General features: G+C 38.0%; 1 protein-coding gene across 2 annotated transcripts in view; it reads right to left on the bottom strand.

The window, feature by feature from the left end:
- Positions 1 to 3179: 3179 nt before the first annotated feature.
- The window catches only part of USP12 (ubiquitin specific peptidase 12), a 25866-nt gene continuing 10582 nt past the window's right edge, over positions 3180 to 18463 (bottom strand). Inside the window, exons 2-9 of one of the 2 annotated variants that reach the window (XM_081197946.1) lie at positions 16418 to 16498; positions 14220 to 14433; positions 13411 to 13640; positions 10998 to 11074; positions 10279 to 10362; positions 6857 to 7054; positions 6364 to 6442; positions 3180 to 5052 (exon numbers count right to left, since the gene is read on the bottom strand). In XM_081197946.1, the coding sequence (XP_081054072.1) occupies positions 4951 to 5052; positions 6364 to 6442; positions 6857 to 7054; positions 10279 to 10362; positions 10998 to 11074; positions 13411 to 13640; positions 14220 to 14433; positions 16418 to 16498 (1065 nt within the window). In that variant the 3' untranslated portion in view covers positions 3180 to 4950. Of the gene's footprint in view, positions 5053 to 6363; positions 6443 to 6856; positions 7055 to 9858; positions 9976 to 10278; positions 10363 to 10997; positions 11075 to 13410; positions 13641 to 14219; positions 14434 to 16417; positions 16499 to 18463 lie in introns of those variants that run through there. The other variant, XR_014009075.1, reaches the window with a different exon arrangement.

Raw genomic sequence — 18463 nt, 5'->3', positions numbered from 1 at the left:
TTTGCCAAAACAATAATCTCACACTTTGTTGGCATTCCAAGTATGTGAAGTAGAGCCCCGGTTCAAATTAAAGCCAAGCCATGAAATGAATTTACCAATGTATCCGGGGTGTTAATGTCAGAAAATGACTTCCTCCCCACAACCCTCCAGAGCAAATTTAGGAAGTACTCAGGGAAAGGGGAATTTAAGCATGCTTACACTCATAGATCTCTCTGTAATAATCTACTCACATAGATGACCACTTCAAACATTTGAAAATACGGGGCCTGTCTCTCAAAAGCTTATGCCACAATATATTTTTTTCACTTGAAAGTGTCACAAGAAGTTTTGCCACACCCCTGCCCACTGCTACTAGCATGGCTGGACTTTTAATTTACATCCAGCTGTAGCAAGGGGCATACTAAAGGTGCTCTTTCCCTCAAATGCAAGACTGAAGATGCAAATGATCCCATACAAGCCCATGCTCCACCACACCTATGTGTTACAATGGCGTCTCTCAGGGGTTAGGAATCAAAAGGTGGGACATGAACTTCAAATTCTCAAGTGTCGCATTTTCAAAAACTACAATTTTCAAAACAGCTTCTTTTCATACAGGTTTACATAACACAACACTAAACCTATATAACAGTGTGCCAGATTCAAACAGATCTTCCAGTTGGGTAATTTGCTTTTGATTTAGGAAGATATCAGTATGTATATATGCACTCTTAATTAGCTTCCAGAAATACAGCTTGTGCTTTAACCATCTACCAAATTTGGTTAAGCTCTTCCTATCTTACATTTGTGGTATATAAAATCATGGGTACATAAAATTATTGCGTAATATTTATATCAAGAAACAGAGGTTAAACCGTTTCCAGTATTCAGCCACTGCTGAGCCAAAGTCATTAAAATGTGCTGGCGGTAAGTTTATGGTCATACTTGCATCTAATTTAGGACTGGGGAATACGCTGTGATTAACAGCGCTTCTTCTTGACTTCAAACCACATCTCTCTCTCTGTAAAAATAAATAAATAAATGGATGATGCTACAAGCCTATACTCTGGCTGGAAAGAACTCCTAAAAGTTATGCTCAGATATTCACATAAACAGCTAAGTGACCAGTGTATACTGCTGAGATATTGGGGCCACCTAATGGCTCCTTATCACACATAGCAGTTTCATACAAAGCTGATGTGCTGGGCTGATTCAATATTTCACTTTTGAAGGCGAATACTTACTAAATGCAGCAGAAAAAGTATTCCAAGTTCATGAAACATTGTTCCAATTAGCAGACAGGGCCCATACTCCACTTTAATCATTCGCATTTAATAGGCCATAACAGTAATCAGCATTTAAAAAGGTATTTTTTTATTTTTTAAAAATACATTGCAGTCAGGGGTCGGTGGGCTGCCACAGTTGGCCTCCCTAACACTGGAGAGTCAGGATGCTCAATCTAAATGAAGCCTAAGAGAATTCTCTACCTTAAAGGAATATAAAGAGTCCCACCGAACCAGAGTAAAGGCCCATTTAGTCTAAAATTCTGTTCCACAGAAGCCAGCCAGATGCCTCAAGGAAGTGCACAAGCAGAATATCACTGTCTCTCATCAGTATCAGAGGTGTGCTGACTCTGATACTAGAGCTATTAATCTTCAGATCAGGATTAAAGAGGACATGTAGAGCTGTGGTCTAAACCACTGAGCCTCTTGGGCTTGCCGATCGGAAAGTCAATGGTTCGAATCCCCACGACGGAGTGAGCTCCCGTTGCTCTGTCCCAGCTCCTGCCAACTTAGCAGTTTGAAAGCATGCCAGTGGAAGTAGATAAACAGGTACCGCTGTGGTGGGAAGGTAAATGGCGTTTCCGTGGGCTCTGGCATCAACATTGTGTTCTGTTGCGCTGGAAGCGGTGTAGCCATGCTGGCCACAAGACCCAGAAAGCTGTCTGTGGACAAACACCAGCTCCCTCAGCTTGAAAGCCAGATGAGTGCTATATCCCATAGTCACTTTTGACTGGACTTAATCATCCAGGGGTCCTTTACCTTTCCCTTACCTAGGAAAATACTCTGTACTGCTAACACCAACTTAATGAATCAATAAACACATTACTTTTGTAATTTTTGTAACATTTATACTACTTATCAGTTAGAATGAAACACTGTATGACTCTATCCGTGTTTTTGACACTGCAAGAAGATGCATGAGAAAGCTAAGGGAAAATAAAATAGTGTTTTCAAGCTTTAAAATTAAAATCAGAGATCAAGTATATAATACGTAATTTCTCACTGACAATGTACTATTTCTGTTAAATTCTAATCCCCTGCACAAAATACGAACTGCATACCAATCATAATTTATATCTGAAGACTTCTTCCCTATCTCTTTGGACGGTTGTTATCCTTTTTTCAAGTGACGATTTCAAGCTCTCAGTGCTTCTCAAATTAAGCTGCAGTGTGATGCAAGCAAATTGTTTATATTTAAAGAACCACCTCCTCATATTTTCAACAGCGCCAGGAATAAGATAAATGTCATGGCTAGAATTCAAAGAAATGTGCAACTACTTTCACGGACCCAAAGAGGTTTTGGACTTGCTTTTGAGGAGCATTTTTCAGCCTTCCCAGATTCAAGGTGATGTTAAAGGGAATTTCAAAACAGTTGTGATATGAAAGGGAGCCAGGTGTACAAGGAAATGAATTTAGAAAAAGTACATATATCACTGGATATATGTACAAGTCCTTGCATGAATCTCTGTGGTATTCAACTCAGTTTTACTCAGTGTTGTAATTCTGAAATTAATGTACCTAATTTAATCATGTTCACTAATTTCAGTTGGCCTACTCTAAGCAAAACTTAACTGAATGCCACCCTAAGCCATTCTTGGAATTTCTGGCATCTGAGAAACAGTAGCCAGAAGCAAAGCCTAGTTTGAAAAAACTCCAAACACATTGCTGATGTAAAGCAACATACACTCTCCTCTCTTTATCAAAAGATCCCATATCAAAATTATTCAAGCTCCACATCACCATATGGGAAAGTCACAATGGCTATGAACCATAAGCCATATATTTAATTTAGATTTGTTACTTTTAAAACTACTATGTATTCTCATTGAAGACTTAATATGGTCATCTTTGAAATGCTGGTGTTTTAGCTAAGTAGCAGTTAATTTTTTAAAAAAGAAGAAGAGTGCAGACCAAAACAAGAATTTTATAACGTTTCTTTTTATATAAAAAGAATCTTTACAATTTGACATGACATTTTCACATTTGTTAAATAAAGTAGCCCACTTGGTGACCCTGTTAGAAATCTGTTGTTATATGAAGTTGTTTTCCTGAGCTAAATGATACCGATAAAGTATATGCATTAATTATAGCAGCAGAAAAGGGAGGAAAGTTTTACATTTTAACATGTCCAACAAAACAAAAACCACATTCTATCAAGGCATAAATGCTCTTATTGGGAATGTGTGCTCAGCCTCTTTCTTTCTTTCTTTCTTTCTTTCTTTCTTTCTTTCTTTCTTTCTTTCTAGAAGTTACATTCAGCCACCATCAGACAACAATGATAATGCATGGAAATGTTAACTAGAAGAGTTCAATTCCATCAGAAGAGATCAGTTCCCTATCATCTGTTGCTGTCGTGATCCAATCAAAATATCAAAAGACAATTTTATTACTATATAAATTTTACTGAATAGAACCATCACAGAATTGTAAGGAGTCATTTCATCCAACATACATCTGGATTTTAAAATCCACTGTAGCCACAGATTGAAGATTGAGATATTCTGAAACTATTTTCAAATTTTAATTAAATGTCACAATTAAGCCCACACTCTGATTCTACTGGGACTTAAGCATGAGGAACTCTGACCTACTTTGCAGCCAATTGTTTAGAAGACTTTGAACAGAAAGTCTAGTACACCAACGGTGCTCTAGTCTCTCACTGTGATAAAACAAGTAAGCTGTTTTACAAGGTCAGAGGAAAGTTCCTTTTCCAACTCCTTAAATAAATCATGTCAAATACATAGCCAGAGTCATCAGTTCCTCATGGAAGGAAGTAAAACCTATACCTTCCTCAGTTACTTCAGGCTTTGAATGTATCCTTTTTGAGATATGAGATAAATCTTAGATAAGCAATGAAATAAAATATTTAAATCTGATATAAGCTAATATACAAAACTAGGCTCCAAAACATGTTGGAATTGAGAAGAATACAAAACCTCTAGAAGTTACAGTAATACATAAATAAAAATAAACTATAGTTATAAACCAAGTTATTCCCCATAGGGAGTTTAAAATCCCAAACTGTTACCAATTATAGAGGTACATATTACTGTAATGTAAGCTTCTTAAAAGAAGCAAAACATACTTGCCTTCTTGATTCTATTAGCTAACACCAAATTCTATTAATTTATTCTGGCCAGGAAGGCAACTGTTAGGCTAACTCTCTCTAATTAGGTGTGCGATAAACCCAGAAACTGAGTATAAATGAACAATCATTTGCACTTTTAATAAGAAACAAACAAACAAACAAACAAACAAACAATGTATGTCAAATTAATATTGCTTCTGTTACACTTATTTCCTGTGCAACACTGGCCAAAATTCAAAGCGTACTGAAGATTGTGAAAATATTACCACTGACTTGAATGGACTTTTGATAAAATCTTCTAGCAGAGTTTCAGCTGCTCGATAGCTAGCTCTTATGAGAGCAGCTGGCCTCTCTGTTCCCACTGAGCAATTGTCGTGGATCAGCATTCTCAGTATGACACCTGAGCAAATTAAATGAGCATGATATAAAGAGCTTAAGAAAGCCTCTCTGAAACATTAGCTTTGTTCTGTGCAAACTGTGCTACCACTCTTTTGACTCTGCATTCCTTCCTTCTTTCTCTCTCTCTGGAATTATTATTTTCTCCTTTCCACAAATGTCAGAAAAGCAGCGATACAGGAAGTCACTTTTCACCACAGACCCATTTCAGTCCCGAGACTGATAGAAGAGGATATAACCAGACTCAGAGTTTTTTGAGATGTCCGATGTCAACCCGTAGAATTCTTCAATCGCTTGTGCATCTATTTTCTGAAACGAAATGCGGAGGATATAATTTCTGTAAGAAGAAAACCCACTCCAATTTATCTAGCATGGCTACAGCAATTCTAATTGGGGTTGGGAGAGATCAGAGTGCTGGAGCCACTGCCATATCTCAAGGACAATCAAGGGTCTGGGGTCTTGTCAATTCAAAACCTCCAGTGTCCCACCCCATTTCCGGGTTTTCAACTGGCTACTGCCAAAGGGAGAACTACTGATGAGAGCTTCACAACAGTTCGGGAACAGCTTGGGCCTCCACCACAGCAGAACCTCATCAGCAATGTTTCTCTTTGCTGGTGGGGGGTGAGGGTGGGAGGAGACAGGACTGCATCTTAGAATTCCTGATCCATGATTGCAGTCATGGGATTTTTGTCTGTCACATGACAGTGTATGTTTTGACTCCACAGAGTGGGAAGTGATGGAAACAGGATGTTTGTGTTACTGTGTTCCGTGAAGTGGGACTATTGTCCTTTGTTCTTTTGCTCTTTGCTGTCTGATGCTAGAGAGAGAGGGAGCCATGTTGCAGTGCTCTGTGTGTGTTTACATGTAAATAAAGTAGATTAGCCAAAATGCTGAGTTGCTGAGGTCTGTCACGCATGATGCGCAAACTCTGCGGATCTCTAAGTGTGCCAGTGTCAGTTGGCATCGGTCGCTGTGATGTTTGGGCTGAAGAAAGCTATTGAAGCTCCTGAACAATCGACCAGGAGGGAGGAAACATGCCAGTCAGGCATGTGTCTATGTCAGGGTCCTACTCGAGTGTAGGCTGAACTCCTGACAGTCCCCTTCCTCCAACCAACAACAGTGGGTGGGGTGGCAAGATTACAGCATAAACTCTTATGCTTCATAACAAAGGAAAAAAGATAGAAGTTAAGGGTAATAGCAAACATTTTGGGAACACATTTCTGCTAATGCAACAGGATTTCCCCTTCCTCTCTCCTGCAACAGCCTACATACCCCTCAACCCTCTTGAGCAGATTTGGGGGGGTGCAGGGGGCTGCCAGGGGCAGGGAATACATTCCATAAACTGCATTCATACCTCTGGCTAATAAACACCACTGGTTATCATTTTAAGATCACGACAGTAGCTGTTTGCTAGGAGACACACTGAAAAAGACACTGCAAAAATAATAATATGCAAAGGCATACTCTCTTTACTAGAAATGTTACCATGTTCTACTAGCATTGGTAACAAGTTAACAGTTTCTTTGCAAAATCTATTGTCTTGGAGATAATCTAAAAGTAAGTAGTAGACACAGAATAACTACTCTAACGTTTAGAATCTAGAATTACAGACATTCTTACCTCTACAATGTCATCATCAAAGAGTAACCAAAAATCATGACTCTTCACTATTGCAATATAGTGTCCTCTGTTAGGTCCACTGTGAAGAAGAAAGCAATTCACATTGTGGTCATCATCAACTTTAAGATCATTTTTTCCTCAGAAGAAAATGTTGAAGAATTCTGACAACTACTTCTGCTTATTTTATCTTTTAAACACAACATTTATATGAAAACAAGCTTCAAATATTGATTTTTCATAAAGAACAAGAACCAAAGAAGCAGCTAAAACTGAAGAACAAGACGTGCTCCCCCCTTTTTTTTTGCTAATTTAATCGCTGTATAAAAACAACACTCAACTATGACACTTGAAGGAAACAACAACGCTGGCACATAACTCTACATAAATTAATAGAGTCCATCAAAGGCCTATTGTTTTGATGATTTTAAAGAATGATACAAAGCTATTTCACAGGAAATCAGTAGCAGTAATGTGTCACATTGTATTTTCTTACCTTCCACAGTGGACTACCACAGCCACTAGATCATACATTCTGTCGGGATTAGTGGCATCTCCTGATGTATTAAACAGCCGAAGCTCTAAGGGAAACACTACCCTGTAGGAGAGTTTTGTATATCGATGTAGCTGATCCATGTATTTAAATCTCTTCAGATGGAGAGCTAGGATCATAGGCAGCTTTTTCACTTTCATCCTGAAACAAAGTATTTATTTTAGTGTGGTCATAAATGTCCAAGATTCAACTGCATTTTAAAACCTACTTTTTTCTGGTGGTGGGCAGTAGCCAATGAAGTCATATCTCACAGTAGACTTATTAAAATCAATCGACTTAAGTATAAAAATATGTTAAACAGAAATACATTCACACAGCAATTACCACTTGCTAGCTGTTGAGAACTAACTGCATGCCGCCGAAAGCCCATAGCAGTGTTTGGAAGGTGCCATAGCAATTTTGTGGGGAAGGGAACATGGTTGAAACCAAGCAAGTCACAAACTATTACAGTGGTGCCTCGCAAGACGAAATTAATCCGTTCCGCGAGTCTCTTCGTCTAGCTGTTTTTTCGTCTTGCGAAGCAACCCTATTAGCGGCTTAGCGGATTAGCACTATTAGCGGTTTAGCGGCTATTAAAGGCTTAGCAGCTATTAAAGGATTAGCAGCTAAAAGGCTATTAGCGGCTTAGCGGCTTAGAAAAAGGGGGGGGGAGTGGAAAAAAATCGGAACACTTGCAAGACGTTTTCGTCTTGCAAAGCAAGCCCATAGGGGAAATCGTCTTGCGAAGCAGCTCAAAAACGGAAAACCCTTTCGTCTAGCGGGTTTTCCGTCTTGCAAGGCATTCGTCTTGCGGGGCACCACTGTACTGAGCCAACCTCCTATACAATCTAGTCCTCTATACAGTACCTGACTATCTGGGGCAGCCCATTTAAAAAGCAATGCAGTGCAAATGAATAACATGATTATGGACATCATCAATCCACCCGGCATTATTTTCAGGGGGATGTGCATTTTAACAATGGCATCAACATGCTCATTCTGCAATTCCTTGTTGGTATGCAAAAATTAAGAAAGTTCTAAAATGTTCACTAAGGAGCAGCATGTCAGAGCATTTTGTACCCCTTAACGAACCACTTTTCACACTGAAAATCAGGCATCATTAAACTTCAGTAGTACATCACTGCTTGGAAATGCATGCTTTACTTTCCTGAAGCACAGCCATGCACTTAAAAGCAAACAAGATGAAAACTGCAATGGTTTGAACAATGAAGGTTGATGGACAGGTAATGTGAATTATTACATACAATTTTACTTTAAAATTAGTCTAAAACATGGAATACCACATTTTATAGACATTAAATTAAAAACTGAACTGAATAAATATACAAGGCTGCAATTCCAACCCTACTTACCTTGGAATAGCCCCCACTAAATTCAATAGGACATTGTTCTGAGCAGACATGATTAGGACTGTGTTGCAAGTATACCAACACCAAAATTTTATTTAAACTTTTAGGAACCAGAGTTCTTATTAACAGTTGTTGGATCCTACTGGTAAACAGTGATGGCTAGAGCAAAGGCCTTACTGCTTCATTTTATCTAGTGAACACATCCCTTGTGGAAAAATTGATACAATGTAAAAAGTAATAACATTTCTAGATTTGGAACTCAGTTTTAACCCTAGCCTCCAAAGTGAGATCTGCTTTTACTTTTTAAAAAAACCATATAGTCTTATCCCTCTGCTTTCCTCCCTTCTGATTCTCTTGCTTTATCTCCTCTTTTTCTTTTTCTTAAAAGTGTAATAAAACTAGCAATGGTGCTACTGGTGTGACCCACCATGAGGTGAAGGTGAAAACCAGTTGTAGACCCAAGTAGCTAGAAATTTATCACTTCCATGGTGTAGAACTACAGCTACCGCAGACAAAAAATGCTGAGTGAACATATTCAAGGACTGATAGTTTCCTGACCCATAGAATCATAGAGTTGGAAGAGACTTTGGAGGCCATTGAGTCTAAATCCCCTACTCAGGACAGGCTCTGTAGTGCAGGATGCAACTGTGACATACTTGACAAGTGGCTGCCCAGTATCTGTTACGATACCTCCAACAAAGGAGAGCCCCCGTTTTCCAAGGCAAGTCTGTTCTACTGTATAATAGCTCTTGCCACTAGGAAGCTTCTTTGAATGCTTAGCCAAAATCCCTTTCCCTGCAGTTTCTACCCAGTGGTTCTAGTTCTGCCCTCTGGAGCAACAAAGATGTCTACTTGTCTGCATGACAACCCTTCAGAGAGACATCCTTTTATCCAAACTAGAAACACTCAACTCTTACAGAAGCATCAAGTGAAATTCCACAAAAGTACCGATCAATTTAATTAATGACTTAAGCATAGACGAGAATAGTTTTATGACATTTTCATCATCACTCGGCTAAACTGTAGCTTAAGTCATATGTCACCATGAAGATTCAAAACTCCAAGGAAAATAATGGAAACATATATAGAAATGAAAATGTTACATAGGTAAATGAGCCACATATATAATTTTATAAACAGAACAATTCATGTCAAAATGTTTACAATAGCCTATGTTCTCCTATACTTTAATTTTTACAAGGATATAAAAATGGATCCTTTTCAGCTGGCTGGGCTCAGATTACATATAACAAAAAGCTAGAGATGGAGAACCTGTCACCCACAGCCTAATTTCATGCAGCCTCCTCCTTTGGCAGCCTGCTCTGAGGATGAGAAAAGGCCCTTCCCCTTTTGGCTCTGGCTTCTCCCATTGCCAGCATGCAGCCCTTGAAGGGGGGGGGGAGGGTTTCTCACTCCTGAAATAAGGAGGAGGAGGGGGGAAGAGTGCAAAAAACGAAAGCCTGAGGTGGGCCATTCCCGTCATATGCCAAAGCTTATCATGACGTCCAACAATTCCCATTTCTCACACAGAATCTTTGTAAAAAAAAGCTGGTTAAAGATAAGATTTTTAATCTTCTTAAAATATACAGTGCTCACCATCTCCAATGATGGATCATATCCTGATAACATCTCACATTGCTTTGTCCAGCCACTCAAGGTTGGCTGCTCCAAATAGTATTTGTCTGAATACTGGTACCATGGTAACATCTGGAGCTTGAGCCAGTGTAAGTGTATAAAATTTGCAGATGAAATACAAAAGGGAAGGGGGTAGGTGGGAAGACAGCGAAGACAATTAGGATTAGCTTTTTAGATCATATTGAAATATTAGGGGCTGAAAACGTGAGAGGCAGAAATCACGCAGTTAGGAAATTAATCCCACTGAACCTCAAGTATCTTGGTTGCTACAGAACATTTATTAGTGTTATAACCAAATTAAACTTTCAAAACATAACGTAAGGAGAAATGTTTGGATAGCTTGCTAACAACTGTGAAACCTACAATATATGCTTATGGTACCTTTTGTGTGCTTCCTGTTTACTGCGACACTCTTCACAGTAATATTTATATTCACTGCACAGGGTTTCTGTATTGCTGAATCCCCTAAAATAGAAGAACAGGCATTAACGTGAAAGACAGACCAACTCTCAACATCTTGCTTAAATGTACTGAATTTAAGCTGGCAGCGACTGACATGCTAATCCCAAAGGACAAGAAAGCCATAGCAGGTATAATGACATCTAGTAGTTCAAGTTTGGTTAATAGAGAGCGTGAAGAGCTCCATGAAAGGGAAAGGCTTGAGATTCCTAGTAGCAGTCTAAGTCAGTGCAGTAAAAGATACATTTTTACTAACTTTCTCTCTTGTTAACTTTCATAGTATGGATGAATACAGAAACATGGGAATGGCAGCACCGGAAATTGTGCAACTCCCTTCCCTACAGAGGTGCATCTAGCATATTTGCCATATAGCTTTCATTATATGCTTAAGATGCACCTCTTTAGCCTGGCCTGTGATAGTCAAAGTATGTTGTTTTGAGAGACCCACCTCTTTTGCTGAATTTATAGTGCTCTGACTGGAATAGTATTACTTATTTTTATAATTGTAACCATTTCAGCTGATTTTATATAGGCATATTATATTCTTGTAACCTCCCTGGAACTTTATAGTGAAGGGTGGGTAAGAAATCAATCAATCAAACAAACAAACAAACAGTCCAAAATTTGAATATCTTCCATACCTTAAACAGTGAGTGATAGACGTGTTTTGCTCCACATCAACAGAAAGGTCTAAAAAATCTTCATCTTTACTGCTTATCTGCAATTTGGAGGAGGGGGTGCAAAAAAAAAAAAAATTATTTCCCTGCACAAAGCACATTTTGAAATCAGGTCTCAAAGTGACCTATAAATCAAATGGTGATAAAAAGCTAATAGGGGTTTTTCAAGATGAATTATCATTTAACAGGCCATACAAGCACATTAGTAAGATGGGTTTACCATTTTCTTCTATTTACCAGTATGCAGACCAGAAAAAAATGCTTTTTTTCACTTTCATTTTTTTGTTTGCTTTTTGTTTTTCTTACAGCAGATACAGAAGCCTTATGAAAGATAGAATAGAATGCCTAAGGCAACACTTGTCAGAACTTGGTTTGGAAACCTGCTGAACTCTGTATGCTCTCCAGTGAGCAAGATAAAAGCAAACGAGTTGATGAATTGGGAATATAATTTGTCTCTTATGAATATAGTTTTAACAGTATAGATATTAGTTTCTGTTCTGTAATACCCCATGTGTAAATACTGACAAAAGAGCAAGTGATACAAATGGAACTGGGATCTTGATGCCTTGGCTCTGACTGGGACAACATCTGCAGATAAATTTACATAGTATTAATTGTTCTTGGTACAATAAACATATGAATATTGGACTGCAAATTCACAGCTGCTTTCCTTTTCTGACCCTTGTTACTGAAAAGTGGATTCCATCAGTCTTTGCATTCCCAATACCAGACCTGAATCAAAGTCATGATGTATCTAAATCTATTGCTGCTGCTACTTCTTTTTTAAGTACAAAAACTCTGCTAGATGTTTGTTTTGAATCGTACAAAAAAATTAGAGTACTAAATTTTCTTGAAGTTAAGAAGCACTGGGTAAAACTTGCTATGTGGCATCCTACCCAGAGGGATACTATGTAACAACCATTTTGGGTAGGCTAGGGAGGTTAGGGGACAGAATGCCAGTGGTGGAGGGTCAATATCAGAGCACAATTGATATAAAAGCAGACACATACCAGCTAAGTCTTTGATAATTCATTCATTAATGATGCAAACCTCTCATTGAAAAATATGCTTCAGATTGTCTGTATTAAAAGCTACATAAGATTCTCTTTGAAGTTCCATATTCAATTGTGCTTTCACACAAGACATGCATAACAGCATTAGAATTTTTTTATATTAGAAAGTCAGGACCCTCACAAATTGCTGCAGTGCTCTGAATACTGCAGTGCAAGCATAAAAGAAATATTGAGGTTGGAGTCCTGTGTACAGAAAACTCTCCTTCTTTTAAAATAATGGTAACCAATTTTAAAAGAAAGTGCTATGCATTCTCACTTTTAGATTAGGCCTTTTATGTTCCACATTTTGACATATACCTCTGAACTTCAAATTACGTAAGTTGTCTATCCTATCATTTATGATAAGGGGCTGAGTTGCAGGTAAATAGCTATTTTGACTACCGGTTGCCTGCATTAGGAATGACATTTCTTTAATTTCAAGGAACAAAAACTCTGAGAACTCTAGCAAAACTGAGTGTTAACATGAAATGCAAGATTTCTTTGTAAATAATTTCCCCATCTCCTTGAAGCAACTTTTAAACACATATGGCAGGAAGATGCTTGTTGTAAATGTTTTTCTGTCCTGATCTTTGGTACATAGAAATCCTACATATTTTCCATGCAATTCTTTTGCAAAAATTGGAGGCACTCATTCTTGTTTGCCGAATTAGAGAGAAATTCTAGGACTACTCCATCATGAAAGGAAATGTGAACAAGTGTTAATTTTAATAGCTGCTATTAAATGGTTAACTTTCATCAAGGTAGACTTCAAAATAAGCAGCTTCATTTTTCTCTGTGCTCAAATCCTCACACAACTGAAATCTAACACCAGTAAACCAGTTTCCTGGTTTGGATAATGTGGGAAACTCTAATTAGAGGTTCCTCACTTTGTTTGCTCACACTGTGAAGGAAGTAGTGAAAGGGCTGTGTGCGGAACGGAGGCAAAAGCCTCATTCATACTACTGCTTAATAAGCTGAGATATGATTATCTAAATACAGTCAAAAGAGTTGTGATACACTACAGAAACAACTACATTTTATCTTAGCCAAAAGGCCGAGAAGCGAGAATGCTCCTAACCCTTCTTTTAGAGTCTTTTAGCCTCGTTTAGATTCTTATAGTCTTATATATATACCTTCTGTTTTAATAATTTTAGCTTTCCAAAACGTTTTACAGATTTTAAATTATGGTTCCCCACCCTACTTATGCTGGTCTGTGACCATAATAAAGATGTGATTGATTGATATAGATTGATTTGATTGATTGATATACAAAAAACACATTTGCACAATAAATGAAATCAAAGTAATCTATAGGAAATACATACCGTTTCACAAGTAAGACATCTGGTTTCATTTGTTAACGTTCCCTGAAAAATTTCATGAACCCATGTTGGGTCTGGTGGGCTGTTGTTATTTTCACTGTCAATGCTGCCATTCGGTAAACGACCATTTTGCTTCTCTTGTTTACTCTCCTCTTGCAAAATATCAGCAACTGTATTTAGCAGATAGTTCAAGAACTCATGCGCATCTTGCTGCATATAGTTGTCAAAAAGCTCTGCAAAACAAATTAACTGGATATAAGACGGTTGAACAGAAAGCAAGTAAGTTATATCTATAGACAGACCACCTTCCAATATTATGCAAAAGAGTTTTGCAATAAACAAACTCCACTCTCCACTAGTATACATAAAGGCCATCATTCTGAGGATTTTAATAGTTTAAAAATACTGTTTGAGAAACATTATTGTCCTTAGGATATATGTTATGGCTGTTTCAACATATTCTAATAAAAAGAGGCAAAGTAAGTGTAAATGATATGGCCATCAAATTTTAAATTTTACTGGCATTTTACTGTGCATCTTACTGATATACAGGGTGACATTTAAACCTTTAAAATAAAATATTTATTGCAAGTGTGGCAAAATACAGGGTTATGCCCCCATTTAATAGGGATAATAGGGATAATATAGTACTTTAATGATCACCAGGGCAGGGTGGGGAACCATAAGTTCAGTTTCTGAGTGTCAGTCCAAATTAGAAGAACAAGAATGAACAACAGAGAGACAACACCCTTTTTCTGACTGAGTAAAACTGAAAAAGGTAAACGTGTCATAACAGCAAAATAAAGCATTACCATTCTCTTTCCGAAGTCTTGTTATGAACTTTTTTGGAGGTATTACTCCAACTTTTTTCTTCTGGGTGGCTATGCTGTGGAAAAGATCAGCTAAGCAAGTGAGAAGACTTTCCTTTTTTCTGGGCTGACTTTTGTATGCCAAGACTTTCTCCCGAAATGGACGACAAAAATAAAGTGCCTGAAGAACTGAATTGCAGTAGCATGTATTTCCAAACTAGAACACAAAGAAATGATCTATTAGTTTTTACCGAAAAGGAAGACTGTTTACAAAGAGAGTGGTGTGAAACAAAAGTGTATCTTAGCAAAATTACTGATTTTTGGAGACTGAAGTATAACTTATCCATTAACTAGTGGCAGATTTAACAGTCAGCAAAGCATGCACCTTTACTGCCATCTGGCTTCTCTGTTGTACACATTTTATTTTTAGAAATATCTGACAACCAATGAGTTTTCTTTCTACAATGGAAATCTATGCAGCATTAGTAAATGTTATTGTTTTGAAAATTCACCAGAAAAACTCTGGGTAATATCTGATGTCAAATAATAGTCTAAGTGAGCAATGGGGCTGCCTTTTCTCTGCCTCAGATCTGTTTTGGAGGGCCCCCCAAACTTCCAGAGAAAATGTGAGGGTCATGAGGGAGGCTACAGGAGGTGGAGAGGAAGGAGGAGCCCCATTCCACTCATAGAAATCTGCTCCACTCCCGGGAAGTTACATTTGGGTATAACTCTCTATGTTGTATTCTCCATTTTATAAAATGTATGCACTGTTAATGCTGTAAAATTCGAAGTTCACAGTACATGTTCCTTGTCAAGAGGCTGATAGCTCTGTTTAGTAATGTTACATGACTGAGAATGAGCCATAGGCTCATGTACTTCCTCTTCCCCCTCTTCAGAGCAAGTTCCCTCTTCTTCCTTGTCAGGCTTACCTACGGTGCTATCATTACAACTACACCAATGTTTCACTTCAAATTTTGGCTTAGCTGGGAGTTCTGATTAGGGTCAAACCAGGTTAGAGTTGGTGCAGAAGTAACCATGAATCACTATTAAGGTCACTAAGACAAGGGAATCATTGCTAGAAAGAGAAAGAGAAATGTGTGAGGGCCCGCAGCGTTATATGCGCCAAGATCACCGCAGAAACATGGGGTTGTGTTTTTTTTAATGGGGCAGGGAACAGAGAACCCATATATCACTATTTTAAGTTTTGAAAGCCATACAGTCTACCAGCTGTTTGAGGCATCTTTTAAACAGGTCCAACTCCCAGTCAATTAAACAACTGCAATGAATTTTATATGATTGTCCTTTTGATCTAATGCATCAACTACAAACATAAGAATACAAGGTTTCAGTCCAATTAAGATGGGAGTTTTGCTTGTTGGCTGCTTTTAATTTTTAGTTTAAAGATATCCTAATGTCATTGTTTCTAGCTTCAGCAAATCCTCTTAACTTTAACTCCAATGTACCGTGAACATGCACCATGGACACCCAGCACACTGCATATAGTTCTCTGCATATTCTGAGTGGACACACAGGCTGGCACATATGGCAGGCATTGGCTAGCGTCACAACTGGCTCTCATGAACAATGAGAGACCTAGGATATACCTCTCCTGAGGCTGTATGTACACTGCAAAAAAAGAAAACTACCAGAGATGGGCAAGCTGTCTTTCAGGGACTCTTCCTCACTTTCACTCACCTTCTCATTGAGTAACCCCTACCAGGCTTCCTAGGAATCCCAGGATTCTCCAGAACAGTTTAAAACACTGGTCTTGCACTTAGTTTAGAGTCTGAACTTAAGTCTGAATAAAGATTGAATATATTTTCCCACCCAAAATAAAAAACACGTTTACAGTGGTACCTCAGCTTACAGGCACTTCGGGTTACAGACTCCACTAACCCGGAAGTAGTACCTCGGGTTAAGAACTTTACCTCAGGATGAGAACACAAATCACATGGCAATGTTAGAGCAGCAGCAGGAGGCCCCATTAGCTAAAGTGGTGCTTCAGGTTAAGAACAGTTTCAGGTTAAGAACGGACCTCCAGAACGAATTAAGTTCTTAACCCGAGGTACCACTGTAATCAAGTACTAGAGAGCTTTTATAATTTCTTTATGCCCAGAATTTGTGTAGTCCTAAGGCACAGGCAAGCAACTTCTTTCATATACATTCACTTTCTTTCAAAACAAGTAATATCTGCAACTTACATTTACTAAACCAAAATAATGCTCATTGACTGGAAACTGTTCTGGACCAATTTCTTTCTCCAAGGCCGAGGCATTAGCGCCCTAGAGGGAGGGGAAAACACACACCAGTAATTACCATGACCTGTTCTATGGCACAGTTTACCCATGCAGGCAAATTAGGCAAAGAGTTTGCTTAAGAACAACTAAAGGATGCCCAAAACAAGAATACAACCCGCGATGCAAGTTTCTCTGTACATACAAGAGTATGGCTGTGCATGTTGAGCTGACAACTGATATACTAGTTTGTAACGCTAACAAACAGTACTTCTGTTTGTTACTTCTTCACACAACACATAGTTGCTGTTGTTTTTAATTTGTTTACAGTATTTATAACCTGCTCTTTATTATTTTCAATCACAGAATTGGGAACAAAGTAATAAAAACAGAGAAAAACAATATACCAAAATTACAAATCATACAAACAGGTCTGACAAACAATGTATTAACAAATCTGTCATAAGACAAACAAGCGAGACTACAATGACAAAAATTAAAATTTCCAATTTAACCAGATGCCTGGGTTTAAAAAAAACACAGAACACTTTCAAATAGATTAAACCACCAATGGTTTTAGCAGCAGCTCCCATGTCATTTTTCACTTATGGCAACCTACTTACTCCCCCTCTTTCTCTCACACAAAGAGAGCTAAAGGTCAGAAATTATACTAGAAATGCAAACCTGCGATGGCAGGCACATTATCATTAAGCCATAAAACATAATATGATAGTGCAGCCTGCTGTTATTAGGATAGAAGGAAGGCAGAGAAGCCAAACTAGTTTACCGGGTAACATGCTAGCAGTTCCCCAGCTGCTCCAGAGTTTTGCTTAAGTGACCCAGGCCAGTAACTACACTCTGAAATTAAAATGGTTATGCCTTTACTATTTGCCTTTACTATAGTAAATAGTAAAAGCATGCCTTTACTATTTATTTATCTAAGTTATTAGTTCTTGGTTAGCTAAAGCTAGCTGCTGTCCAGCGTGTTTAAGGAGCTCTGAAGGATCATTATGTTTTGAGAGATCAATATGGGAGGGAAGAAGCCAAGCTCATAGCTGCGGAAGCCTGACACATTACTAAATGTATGAAGGGAATCCTCACAATTCTACTCCACACTAAAGCATTATAGAGTCAGTTTTAACTAGAAGGGCTGAAAATTAAAGGCACCCATGCTCATTTTTGAAGGTTGTAGCACATTATTGGAATCGTGTTGTTTAAAAATAAAGATCCTGCACATGTTAGTTATACGAATGCAAAAATTAGCTGATCTTTACATTGCTCATTGACTTGATAACATGCATCTGTTCCTCGGACTTATGCCTGTCTTGACAAATTTGTGAATATAGTCCAGCACTTACAAGGACTTCTTGGATTAGTTAAACATACTCAAGTATAAGCAAAAACCTTAAGGCATGGCTATTCAGAAGCCCTGGTATGTTTAATGTTGCTCTTTCTTACATTTGTATAGGACTCCAGGTTAAATTTTATGGTAAAGGACTAAGTAGCATTAATTTGCACACCCATCATTTCTGACATTAGCTATCAGGATAACATCCCAGTACTAACCTCCTTCCATTTTTATGTATAACTGGAATTAATATACTTAAATTTACTTAAATATTTAAATATAGTCATGACGGAGGAAGTAGCAACACAAGAATGTGATTCAATTCCTATTGATGACCTTACTGCCACTATTTTCTTTTTAAAATGAATGGATGCTCCTCTGTAGGATGGATAAACAGTTTTGCAATTATGGATCCAACCTTTCACATTGAAATCTTTTATGAAGTCCCTGGTTTAAAAATACAAAGAGTTCAGAGATCACAATTGTGCTTGAACCTTTACCAATGGTTGACTAAAGTGACATTGGTTGTCTTTTGAGGAGACTTACAGGGAGACTCTAATTGATGAATGAACTTTGTACAAGTTGCCCTATTTAAAATGTATGGAAATATACTTTTTCAACAAAGCACATGGTGGGCTTCATAATTAAGTGCATAATCACAATGT

This window comes from Podarcis bocagei (assembly GCF_964188305.1).
Source record: "Podarcis bocagei genome assembly, chromosome: 6".
In the NCBI taxonomy this organism is placed as follows: Eukaryota; Metazoa; Chordata; class Lepidosauria; order Squamata; family Lacertidae; genus Podarcis; species Podarcis bocagei.
The sequence above is the reverse complement of the archived record's forward strand: the minus strand, read 5'-3'. Positions and strand labels throughout refer to the sequence as shown.